The 13,347-nt window shown below is 34.9% G+C and overlaps 1 protein-coding gene across 4 annotated transcripts in view; it reads left to right on the forward strand.

Annotated features, from left to right (window-relative positions):
* The window catches only part of CFAP47 (cilia and flagella associated protein 47), a 223,632-nt gene that overhangs the window by 145,213 nt on the left and 65,072 nt on the right, over positions 1-13,347 (forward strand). For all 4 annotated transcript variants that reach the window (XM_015884388.2, XM_015884397.2, XM_032449378.1 and 1 more), the window contains 3 exons: positions 5,388-5,563; positions 7,947-8,054; positions 12,031-12,142. In XM_015884388.2, coding sequence (XP_015739874.1) covers positions 5,388-5,563; positions 7,947-8,054; positions 12,031-12,142 — 396 coding nt within the window. The remainder of the gene's footprint in view (positions 1-5,387; positions 5,564-7,946; positions 8,055-12,030; positions 12,143-13,347) is intronic.

Below are 13,347 nucleotides of genomic sequence, written 5' to 3' on the forward strand. Positions count from 1 at the left end.
TGTATTTTTGTAAAAGTCTGCAGATAACTCTAAAATACTGAGGAATGATACTAGTTCTCTAATCAAGGATGTAACTATTTTGTTACGCTCTGACTAAAAAGATGGATTAATCAAAATTCCTGACTTCAGCCTCATAAGCAGTTAAACACCACCGCTTCTTGGCTTCTTGCTCAGTTCCTTGTTCTGGAAAGAGAGAAGGGCAAAAGTTAGAAAACTAGGGCATTTAAACTAGTCCACTCCTGGGGCCTGCTCTTCAAGTTCTTCTCACGCAAGACCAGATTTGATTTTCCTTTCTAATGGATGTATATTTACCACTTAGAGGTATCAGCCATAAGCTTTTTTACAGTATTGCTGCAATAAGAGATTGTTCAAAAGATGGGTTCATTTTCTCAAGATCATAACTCTTTCCTAGCTCTTTTATTTCTCTCACTCATTCACTTGACGTGAAACTGCAAGAAAGGAAGCAACTGTGCTAGCCTCTAAGTTTGTAGCAATAGAATGCTATTTGAGTGTCTTTTGATTATTCCCACTTACTTTCACTTACATTGCACGGCAATCCTGGAGTGAATGCATTGAATCTCTCTTGGGTGAAATTTTACTGGAAAATAAACGTGTCTAATGTTCTCCAACCACTAGTGGGCGCTCTGTTCATTGGAGTGAAATAAGACTACTTTCAAGTAAAACAATAATAGCGCTGCTTGTACTGGTCTACATGACTACTCTTTTTGTGCCTCACTGCCTGCTAAGATAGGTAAATTCTTGCACCCAGTCTTTTGTAAATTTTCCAGCCAAAACAGATGCCATCATGTTTTTTTTTATGAGTTTAAATATCCTGGGAAATGTATTATGTCAGCAAATAGGTATAATGTGTAGAGTGTGTTAAAATACAACCAGATATAAAGCAGATGCGATGTAAAATTTAAATTACACTGCATTTTCATTTCTTAATTTTCCGTTTATTTAAAGTAAAAAGTACAAATTAAGAATGCATTTTGTAATTTTTGTGACTTCTCATACATTTTTAATTGACATTTTTCTTCAGATATTCACTTAAGACTAAAAGCCTATAAATTTTAGATGACTTGACTTATTGAAAAAGGGAAAAAAATAAAAAGGTATTTCCCCTCATTTCTGAATCGTGTAACAGAAAAGGAGTGACTGGTGACTGTGTAACTGTGACAGGATGGACATTTCTCTGGCATTTATGTAATCATCATCCTTACTAGAAAGGAGGGATCAGTGTTTGTTATTTTCTGAAGGCTGTTCTTCAGGGTTTTTTTTTGTTTTTTTTTTTTTTAATGGAAATGCTTTTTTATTTAAATTCCCACGAAGGTACACAAAAGTCATTGCAACCAAAAAAGTAAAGGAGGAGCTTGAGTCATTATGAGCATTGAGGCTGTGTTAGTACAGTACTAGTTGCAGAGAAGTTACTTGTTAAAGGTCATACTTTTGGTACCCTGTGAAAGTTACTTGCATTGAACAAATTCCAGCTTAAGTTATTTGTGAGAAAAGTGGAGTACAAATTAGCAGTATGTATTTCATGGAAAGCAGTAGTTGTGTACTTAGTAATGAGGTAAATAGAGTACAGCGAGAAGCTTTCAAATGACAAATTACTATTTGTTCATTCATATTCCATAGTCATAATTATTAATTAAAAAGCACTTCCAAGTATTTTAAGTTTGTACTCTTGCAGTTCCTTTATTCCTACATGTGGAGAAAAGAACTGAGTTCTAATAATTTTCCCAAATGGACATCCAACCCACACGAGACTGTGATACTGTGATACTGTGTGACATCTAGTATCTTCAGCTATTAATAGCATTGCAACAATCAAAAAAATCTTTTTTTGATTACTGAATTTTACATTTATGTTTACTACGGATTTCCTTATTGGCAATGGTAGTAGAGGTTGAATTTGTGTGATAAATTCAGTTTCATGGTCTCTTTGAAAAAAAATTGAGTTTAATGCTGAACCATTCAGTTTAACAGATTGCTTTACAAATGGAACCTAATGGATTTATTCAGACTGTGTGTAGAGATCAACAAGTAATCAGAAACTTAAGCTTTTATGTAAAAATTGTATGTAAAATGGCTCACACTTGCTGCTTCAACCCCACATACTCTTCAGCAGCTGTCTGATCCATGTAGAAAAGTCTAAGTGTATGTTGCTGAAGAATAGTATGGGCTTTCTTGAAAGGAAGTATCCAATATATGAGCTCCAAGTAGTATCTGAACAATAGAACAAAGCCTGAGGGGAAGGTCTGTTTTGAACACTGAGTTCTTAGTTTCTTCTACAATAAAACCAAATGCCTGGAAAGGACTGAGCTTGGTTTCTATGTAAGAGACAATAGCTTGGTCTCTACACTGCCAAGTCACTGAGTATAAGTACTTAGAAGTTGGTACTGTAACTCTGAAACATACACTACCTCATCTCCTCTTCCACTAATGTTCTTCCCGAGTTAAAACTTGCCCCAGTGTTGCCAGTTACAGTGGCTCCCAAAGTTTTGCTACTCATACACTATTTTTGCTCTTCTCAGTAATAATTTTAAAAGATCTAGTCTTTAAAAGTTATAGTCTTCGTTTTTAGCAAGATATTTACATGCAGGTATAAGAACAAGCTGCTTCTGCTAACAGTTTGTAATGGTTTTGTAATTTTTTCTATTGTTACTCCACGTCATGACGTCATGTGGAGCACAGAGAAGAACTACCTCATGTCCCAGATGACCTCACGATCAGGGAGGGAAATACGTCATGGAAGTGATGCTCGCTCTCTCTCTCAGTGCCTGGCAGTGGGTGTGGGTGTGCTTCCAGGCCATGACACCTTCAATTCAATTTCAAAGTAGGCTTCTTGGTCTTCGGAAACCTCTCTCTCTCTTATTTTACTTTATTAGCCTCAATTTCAATTAGGTTGTATTTCAGTGTGTTATTTTGAATTCCAATATCATAGTGAAATAAGTTTTCCTCCTTAGATCATTGCTGCTGCTGTTTCTTTCCTTGAGCCCAGCTCCCATCTCCCTGCCCTTTTTTCCTTTTTTCCCTTCCCATTTTTTGGGGGCTGGTGGGCCTGCAGGCCTACTGCTCCCCCATCATGGACATAGGTTCATCTAGATAACTCCATGGTGCAGTTCCAGCTTTTTTCATCTTTAAAGACTCTTCACTTTTGACAGTCTCTAGAAAAGAAATGCAGTAGTCTGTTCTGTGTGATTCATACACAGTAGATGATGACTGTATGATGTATATTTAAAAAAAAAAAAAAAAAAAAAGTGAAATTGAATTTTCTTAAGTTTTAAAACTGAAATCTTGGAATCTTGGGAAGATGCCTTTTACTCAATAGAAAATGTATGATGAAATAACAGCTTATGTCCAAATACACAGGAAGGCTGAAAAACATATATACTGTGGGACTCTGATAGTAGTTCTTTCAAGGTTGTCTGCTAGGTACTCGAAACTGAGTACACAGAAGTAAAAAGAGATCTTTATTTAGAGGGCTTTATATCTTTTCTTATAAAGAAAGAGAGAAATTGCTTTCTGGCTCATGCTAGAACAAGTAAGACTGCATAGAGAGACTGGGAGAAATGCAAGAGTGGACCTTGGTTAAGCCTGCTCTAATTTTAGCTCCTTCAGAAGTTCTAGAAGCAGATATCAGTCATTGATATATATATTAGTGTTAATATTAATTAATACATATTCAGTGTGATACAGTAAACTTATATTACTTCCATAGAGAAATTATTCTGATAATATTAAAGGAATGAGTATGGCAGATTACTAGTCTAGTCTCTGAGAACCTTTAATATATCACATATGGAAGAAAAAATTAATAATGCAGCATTTCTTTTTGTATGTGAGACTTTTATCTTTAAGGTTTTTCTGATCCTGTATTTCATAATAAAACATAGAACTGGATTGATAATTCTTGCAGAGACTATTCCTTCTCATTTCTATTTATTTCTGCTTTTAGAAAAGCTATGAATATTTAAGAAATTCTGTTTGAATTGTAATATAGACACCTTCTGACTGCTGAGAGTGCTTATACATGTAAAAAATAGAAGTTACCTTCAGAAAAAAGCTTCTGTGATATGGGAGAGATCTACTTTTACTTGCCTGCATGAGGAAAATACATGAGAATTGTTGTTTCTAGTGAAAACTATGACATTTCATTTTTGTTCTAGAATGTTCTCTGTGTTTTATGCCAGCAATAATTATAATGTCAGTCTTTTAAATTGCAAAGAAACTTGTTTCCCTAATGGTTGTAAATTCTCCCTTTAGACCTATGTAATAAAAGTTACAGTAGAAAAAAAATCTAAAACATCTAAATTAATTATTATTTTACTGCTACTCATTGAGCAATTTGGTGCTGATGCTGAAGTGGGGATGTAAATTATCTCATTAGAACGATTATAAAAATTAAAGAAAATTAAATACTACCAGAGTTGGTTGTTAGTTTTTTAAAAAAGTAAAGTACTATTTGTTAGCTCGTATTAGATAGAGAGCTGGCCACTCTCTTTTTAATGCACTTTAAGATGCCATTGGCCTTCTTGGCCACCAGGGTACACTGCTAGCTCATGGCTAACCCTCAAAAAAGAGGGCTGTTTTGGCATCAGTTACATCACAGAGAGGGAAAAAAATTAAGGTAGGCATATGGCAAGTTAGGTGAGTTGTTCGATGAAGATCCGTTCCATTAACCTTCAAGTCAGCAGGAAGCTATTTACATACATAGGTTTCATAGGATGGATTTACACTATTACCTCACACTGGAGAAGGGAAGGGAGAAGGGAATTACTGGAAACTATGGAAATGTAGCAGTTTTAAAAGCATCTTGTGGATGTGACGTGATGGCTGTGTGGACTGAGCTGCTTCTGCCCAGTTATTGTTTGTCTTAAAGATGCTCTATGTAAAAATTCTTCTTGTGTTTACCTTATCAGGCCATAGTGAACCCCATATTTTGTAGTAACTGCTTCTGCTTGAGTGTGAAATGAAAGCCTCCTTACTGTGAGAGTGACTGAGCTGTGAGTATGTACTTCCCAGAAAGATTGTGGTCTCCATCCCTGGAGATATTCAGAAGTTGTCTGGGCCCAACCCAGGAGACCCTGCTTGAGTAGAGAAGTTGAAATGCAGACTTTCTGGGAAGACTTGACTTTTCCTTATTTATGTTATTAAAAAGTCTACAATTAGAAGATTGACTGAATTGTGTCTTACTGCAACTTTTCTTTTTTGGGTTAGTTCAAACATGTAATGAAAGTGTTGTGTGTTTCTGCATAAATGCAAATCATGTATAAGTATCCTCTTTTTGTAATCACTCATAATTCATTTTGTGTGGGTTTTTAAATTTATTTTTACTTTTTTTTTTTTTTAATTATATGCTTATTTTTATCTTTTCTTCCTAGGATATTATTGGAATTCGCATTCCTGTCACTAATCCTACAAATAAAGTTCTTGAGCTGAATGTAGTGCTGGAGAATCAGTGTTTTTCTGGACCAAAAACTTTCTATCTTTTGCCAAAGCAATCACATTTTTATCAAGTACAGTTTTCCCCAGCTGCTGTTGGCACTTCACTTGAAAGGTAAGTTGTAGAGTTTTGAAACTTGTGGCAGTTGTGGCTCTTGTACTAGTAAGTGAATTGATGTAGATGTCATTTGGATCCTTGGTGTAGATACCACCCTAAAAGAATACATAACAAATGAAATTAAAAATGTGTCTAGCTTTAAATATATTGTATGCCAAACAGAAGCCTCCCTCTGGGAGGAAAATCTGAACTGGCAGGCAGTAGAATAACTCTTAGTTGTTCTGATTCAACAGAATGCAGTGAACAACGAGTTGGATGTTTACTTAATATTAGAGTTCTCCTCTGAGATCTTTAGGCAAGTTGTTGATTTTATAATTTTATAAGCTCAATAAGGTGATGAACATGGTTTCATTTTAATTATCAGGAGGAACTGAATTGTAACAACACAACTAAAACCAGGTTAAGAACTCTTTTAACAGTCTTTACGTAAATCCATTTAGCTTCAGAATCTTCCATTAATTACAAGTGAGGTACTTAATGAATATGGAAAGGTTTTAAATTAAAACTGCTTAATTACATTGGAAATCCGGAAGAGGCTGGGCAGTGTGATAATTATGAATACAAAGACGGACGACCTCTTGGTTTTAGTTTCCTCTGAACCGATTCAGCAAGTAGTTGGAGAGCACACGTTTTCCTAGAATTTGCCTACTGAAACATTATCTATTTAAAAGGCTGATAAAAATAGTTCCATACTTTCCAATTATATCAACCAATTGGCAGAAATGTAGGCATTGCTGGATGGGAGCAGAGAGCCTTTGCAGAAGGAGACAGATGGCTTCTGATTAGAGTCCTAAAAGCTTGAGAGCCAAAATACATGTGTTTCAGAGTCTTTTTTCAGTTTGATTCTATTGATTTTTCCAAAGACCAGAATAATAGCAGATATTATTGTGCAATACAGATTTCAAGCAATGCCACTTCATAGAAATGACTACGGTTGTCTCTCTCCTTTTTTTTTTTTTTTTTTTTTTTTTTTCATAGAATCATGGAATTACTCAGGTTGCAAAAGACCTCAAAGATCACCAGGTCCAACCGCAGCCTAACCATAGTACCCTAACTCTAACAACCCTCTGCTAAATCATATCTCTGAGCAGTACATACAAATGGCTCTTAAACACATCCAGAGATGGTGACTCAACCACCTCCCTGGGGAGCCTATTCCAGTGTTTAACAATGCTTTCTGTAATGAAGTGTTTCCTAATGTCCAACCTAAACTTACCTTGTCACAACTTGAGGGCATTTCCCCTCGTCCAGTCACTTGTCACCAGTGACAAGATACTTGCCCCGCTCTCACTGTAAGCACCTTTCAGATTTTGGAAGAGAGCAATAAGGTCTCCCCTCAGCCTCCTTTTCCCCAGAATAAACTTTTTGGGGGGAGTTGCAGAAATAGAACTCCCTTTTGGGGGAATTGTAGAAATAAAAGTATTATGAAGGTGCAAATTAGACTAGACACCAGTTTTTCATACCATGCATAATTTCCTGTATTTTTCAAGTGATATGTACGGTATAGTTTCCAAATAATACCATAAAATTTATTTAAATGTAGGGATAGATGTCAATTGATTGGTGGGGTGGGACTAATGAAAATATCTGCAAAGATGACATAAATCACACAGGTACAAATTCAATACAACTATGCTGTTCTGTACTTGTAGTGGCTCTCAAGGAGTATGATTACAGCTGGGAAGAGGTACTTCCACATACAGCTGTACTGTGATCTTTTTTTCCTATAAACGTGTTCTCTTTCCCTTGCTGCAGTAGCAGCTGGGAAGAAGAATTTTACAGAAGAATTTCTGTCAGCTCTAACTTTGTACAACTGGATGATACTTTTCTAAGCTGGTTTATGCTCACTTTAAAGGCTCTACTGGTATGGATGCATTAGAATGACTGTAACAGAAACTTACTTCTCTATATGTCTCACCTAGCGGTGAACAACCCTTAGTCATCACCACATGTGATTGTATATAAAAACAATATGTTGACTATTCCGTTAAAGCATTTCTCTTTTTGTGTTCATATAAATGCATTTCATCACTAGATTTTAAGATGTTTTCCTCTTAAAATGAATGAATACTATTCTTATATACTAAAGATTGCTTTTATAAGTTATAAGTTTAAATGTTTTTTAGTTATACCTTAGCATATTTTTCCTTTTTATAAAGTTATGAAAAATGAAGAAGACTTTTTCTTGCATCAGAAATTGGGAGTATAATTGGGTATTGATAGATGAATTCCTATACTGATAAGTAGTATTAGGGGGAAACTGGTTGCTGATTAAAGAATTCACTGTTGAATTTGTTACTTTTCCTGTGTTGTTTGCCTCTGCATTTTTAATTGTCTTTTTTTTTTTTTTTTAACATGAAATTTATGTATCTATTTTTAGTGTCATATTCCAATCAGAGGTGGTTGGAGAGTTTTGGTATGCATTGAAGTTGACTGTAGAGAAACCATTACCAATGGATCTACCTGAAATAGTATGTGAGCTTGGAAAGTAAGTATCTAGGTCATTATATTTAACCTGGTCACCTGTTTGAATAAGTCATGGAAGACACATGGATAGTATACATGAAAAGTTGTGCTGTGTATGGTATCGCAGTATTTTGCAGATAATTTTCATATATGGATTCACAATTATCTTGGTTATCAAAGACACTAAAGATCATCAAGTCCAACCATGATGTAACACTACCAGCTCTACCAGTAAGCCACACCCCTAAGCGCCATGTCTACACAGCCGGTAGATACCTCCATAGGTGGTAACAGACACTTCTCTGGGTAGTCTGTTCCAATGTCTAACGAACCCCTCTGTGAAGAAATTATTTCTGACACCTAATCTAAACCTCCTCTTACACAACTCGAGACTCTTTCCTCATGTCCTGTCAATTGTTGCTTGAGAAGAGAGACTGACACCTGCCTTGCTAAAGCCTCATTTCAGATAGTTGTAGAGAGCAGTGATAAACATAGGTGAAATTTTTTTGGCAGGGCAATAAAAATGGGATATTACATACATACTTCATAAAAAGTATGTATGTAGAAATTTCTGCAGCACATAATCATAAACATTTGTAATACAGAATCCTCTAGGCTTGTTCAAGTTCCATTTATCCTTCTGAACTAATATTCAAAACAGTCTTCTTTTACAAACACAGTAAAGAATTTATTCCTAATATCTAGTCGATATCTACCCTCTTCCAGATTAAAGCCATTTCCACTTGTCCTGTCACTTAATGCTGTTATAAAGAGTTCCTCACCAGCTTTCCTTAGGCCACCAGCTATAAGGTTCCTGCAAAGCCTTCTCTTCTCTAGCCTGAAGAAACCCAGCTCCCTCAGCCTGACCTCATAGAGGAGGTGCTCTAGCCCTCCAATAATCTTTGTGGCCCTCTGCTGAACCCATTCCAACAGGTTGAAGTCCTTGTGCTGGGGCCTCCCAAACGGGATATAGTACTCCAGGTGGGGTCTCACAAGAGCAGAGTAGAGGGACACGCTTCTCTTGACGCATCCCAGGGTACAATTGGCCTTCTGAACTGCAAACCCGAAAGGTTGGTTTGATTATTAATGGCAGCAATAATGGTAAAAATATGCAAGCAGTAGTCTTTCAATGTGTTTTAATATGTGCATAATTTAAAACAGTAGAACAAAATTGGCAAGCCTTCTTCTGTTTCCATTATCTGTCATATTCTTCATGTTTCAAGTTTTTTGTTAATTCCATCTATGCTCTCCCCATTTCAGAAACTTATTTCTATTTATTGCCATATTTTTTGCTTTTTGAAGTGAAAAATAGTAAGCAATGACATTTCACAATGGCAGTAATGTTACACTCAAATTACTGTGATTTGCTTTACCTGCTGAAAGGATAATGAACAGTAAATTGAGTGCTGATAAGATTATCCAAGTAAATTGGCTCCATTAGTGTATGCTAAATAAGTAAAGGCAATATGGGCATTTGGTTAAAAAAGAAATAGAACTTTCCATATTGTCTGCTTAACAAAGATATCTATTTGTTTTGTTTTGTTTTGGGTGAGTTTATTTCTTTGCCATGCTTTTGAAGACACAGGCTGTGAATAATAAATATCATAAAATGCTTGAAACCCTTCTAGTTGATGGAGATTTCTTCTACTTTAAAGGATTTTGATTCTACTACTTTTTCCTCAGTATTGAAAGAGCATTATCATATCAAAATACCCTTCTAAGAATAATGTTTGTTTGTTTTTGTTTTCATTATGTACTCCCTGTATTTTTGTTATCTATATGAAAAAATTAAGAAGTGCACTTGAAACGTTACTTGGGACAATCAGTTAAATTAAGTTCTTTAGTGCGTTGTGCAACAACTTATGCTAGAATTAACCACAGTATTCACTTTGTGGAGTGTCAGAGATTCTTCAAATTTTGATTACAAGGGGAACCTCTATTAGTTAAATAGTTGTTTATAATAGTTTCAAACATTGCAACATAGCTTCACCTTTTGCAAATTAAATATTTCATGCACAAGAGATTAGACAAAAATGTAAAAGGTAAAGATGATTATGGGAAATAACAGGTGAATATGAAGTTCTTCTCTGACAACTTCCTGATTTTTCTTCACTCCCTGTTGTTGATCCATTCCTGATACAACATTTTGATGATATTAGAGAAAAACAAATCTGCCACTCAGCTGCTGAGCATTCATGTCTTAAAGTTGTCAAGAACCCGGCAGGCACCAATGCATGACTGCATATATTGGAAGGAGCCCACCTGCAGTCAACAAGCTTGAGGACCTGAAGTTACATTTATAATTCTTGACTGAAATATCTTAATTTCTGGATGTTGTTTATATATATATATATATATATATATATATCCTTTACTGATTTGTCTATGATTAACTGACTCATTTATTCCAGAGTATAAATACGTAGAGCAATCTGGAAGTTGACCTACCACAGCCAGAGGGAATATCTATTAGCTAGATAAATTACCACAAAACCAATATATGTATCAGTGTGCCCCGGTGGCGCAGGTGGTAGGAATGCTGCATTGCAACACCGGGGCCCGGGTGTTCGAATCCCCCTGTGGTGCAAGTGGTAGAAGTGCCGCTCTGCAGCACAGAGGCTTGAATCCCAGGGGTTGGACTCGATGATCTCTAAGGTCCCTTCCAACCCGCATGAGACTATTACTATTACTATTTTTCAAACTTTTCTTGTTTACTCTTTTCACTGATTCACCTTTAATCTCTTTTCTACCTCCCTTGGTGTTATAACCAGAATGTGATTTATTTTTTTGTTTTTAGTTTTTAAAGGCAAATAATATGTTATTTTGTTTAGAATAGTGGTAACTTGGGGAGTCTTGTGACTTATTTGTAAAATTGTGCACCCTACTTGAGGTATCTTGTGTTTGTTTCCTTATAAGAAAATGAATTAGAAAATCAGAAAATGAATGCCAACTGATTTGAAACAGAACATTAACACAGTCAGTTTACTGCAATCGTTGTGGACTGCTGCATAACTCATTAAAATACGTAATCTACATGTATAATTGATTTATAATTATGCTATAATGATCAATTCAACAATTGTGCGAAATGAAATGGATTTTGATTCAATACAGAAGAAGGAACAGAGGACAGCAAGTAGCACCTCCATTCAGATGAAGGTTTATTTTTCTTGAGATCTGTGTTAAACGATAACCAAAAATGATGATTGCCTAATGGCAGTAAATTACAAGCCATTAACAGTACCACTTAATTATAAGATTCTCCTGTAAGCCATAGCTTAGATCAAAAGGTGGGATAGGTATCATTTGATTACCTTTTAATTTCTGTCCTCCCACAGACAGAAAACTCACTGTATTTTATGAAGCACACTTATTCCACATATGCATTACTTGATAATAAGACATACTTCCATTGATTTTCCTTTTTGGAGTCTTTTTTTTTTTTTTTTTTTTCCTTGGTGTCCTTGGCATTCTACATTAACTATTTGATTGAAATGTTTCAGTTCAAAGTTAGATCCATAGAACTCAAGAAAGAATAGTTATAAATGAATGTGCAAATTAGAGCCTAGTTATAAATGCGATGGTACCAGAGGCAGTGGGGTTCTTTTAATCACCCTTCTATCTAGAAGTTAAGCATCAAATTTCAGGATGTTAAATCTGAGTTTCTCCTCTAGTCAATGAAAAGTGATTTCACATCTTAGTGACTTACATTAGTTTGAGACCAGCTGATCTTCCAGCTAAGCACTGTGGAAACTGAAGTTGAATGAGAAAAATTCAGGCCTTAATGACGGTCAAGAATTGAAGTGGATATTGCTACTGTTTTTACTGTTATTAATCATTAATGATATTAAGTACGTGTCTGCACTGTTGCAATAAAAGATAATTCTTAGTTTTAAAGAAACTTATTTTCAAAAAATAAAATGACTAATTAATAATAGAATGAAGTGGAAGAAGATTTGTAATTAGTAATGGCCATTGTATATGTGTATTCTTTCCAGGTGGGTTCAATCCTACATACCTCTCTTTAATCCTACACATGAAACTCTGAAACTGGAAATTGCCAACAGCAATCCCAGCAATTTTGCAATTGAGACTGATCCAAAGCATGAGGTAAGTAGATTAAAATAATAATAAATAACAACAACAACAACAACAATAATAATAATAATAATAATAATAATTAAGCAACTGAGAAGATTTTACAAAATTTAAGAAAGGTTTCTAGTAAAAAGGCATTGAATTGTTTAACATACTGTAGAAGGGATGCACAGGGCTAGAAATGTTACAGATGTGTAGTAATAAATAAGCCAAAGGAAAGAAAAAGGTCCTTCACAGAACTCTCTGAACATTAAATTTATATCCTTTGTTTGATGAGGAGATGAGAAAAGGAAAGATAGGTGTGGAAAATGTATTGAGGGAATATGGGGAACTTCTTACTAGCATGTGAATATAGATCATTTATTGAGAAAAAAAGAAACTGAAAGAACATTCTGTGGTAGGATAGAAATGACAATTATATCTGTTTTAGACATAAATAATCTATCTATAATGAAGATGATACAGGGCATAAATACACCAGGTACTTTTGTGCAAACCTATATAAGGGTCACAGGAATCAGACATTAATGCCTAAAATAAAGCTGAGAAGGAAGTAAATGGATTTTTTAGAAAAAGAAGAGTGATACATTAAAGCCATAAAATGTACATTTTTGGCTTTTGGAAAATAAACAGCTTTTGGTGTCAAATATAGTCACCATAACAACAACAGCTAAGGAGAATCATACTTATTTATTGAATTGCGTATGTTTTGCATACATAGTATGTGAAGTGCTTATTTTAGTCCATGTCTTATATCTTGGTTATTAACACATTTTCAAATATTATGTCAGTCTTGACATGTGGTATTAATAATCATTTCATCATTTGACATAGGAAGTAATGACTAAGAAGCATAATGGATGAAAACTATATTAATCATTTAGGAGAATTATACATGTCATATTTAGGTCACTGGCCTAAGAAGTGGAGTAGATTTAGTTATAGTGACTTTTTGTTCATGCAGATTGCATGTGACCTTGTCCAGGAAATTAAAAAGTAATAGATTCTCTATTCAGGTCTCCTAATTTATTACTAGAGATTTGCATATCACCAGTAACTGCACTGCATTTTTTAGGAAAAGAAATTCAACACTAATAGCAGCAGTTTATTTTTTCTTTACTTTCTAATAGAATATTTAATAATAAATAAATGGGGACTGCTCTGAAAGTAATGCCTCCTATTTTATAATGTTGTCCCACTGCATCAAAGGCAGATGT

This window comes from Coturnix japonica, chromosome 1, assembly GCF_001577835.2.
Source record: "Coturnix japonica isolate 7356 chromosome 1, Coturnix japonica 2.1, whole genome shotgun sequence".
In the NCBI taxonomy this organism is placed as follows: Eukaryota; Metazoa; Chordata; class Aves; order Galliformes; family Phasianidae; genus Coturnix; species Coturnix japonica.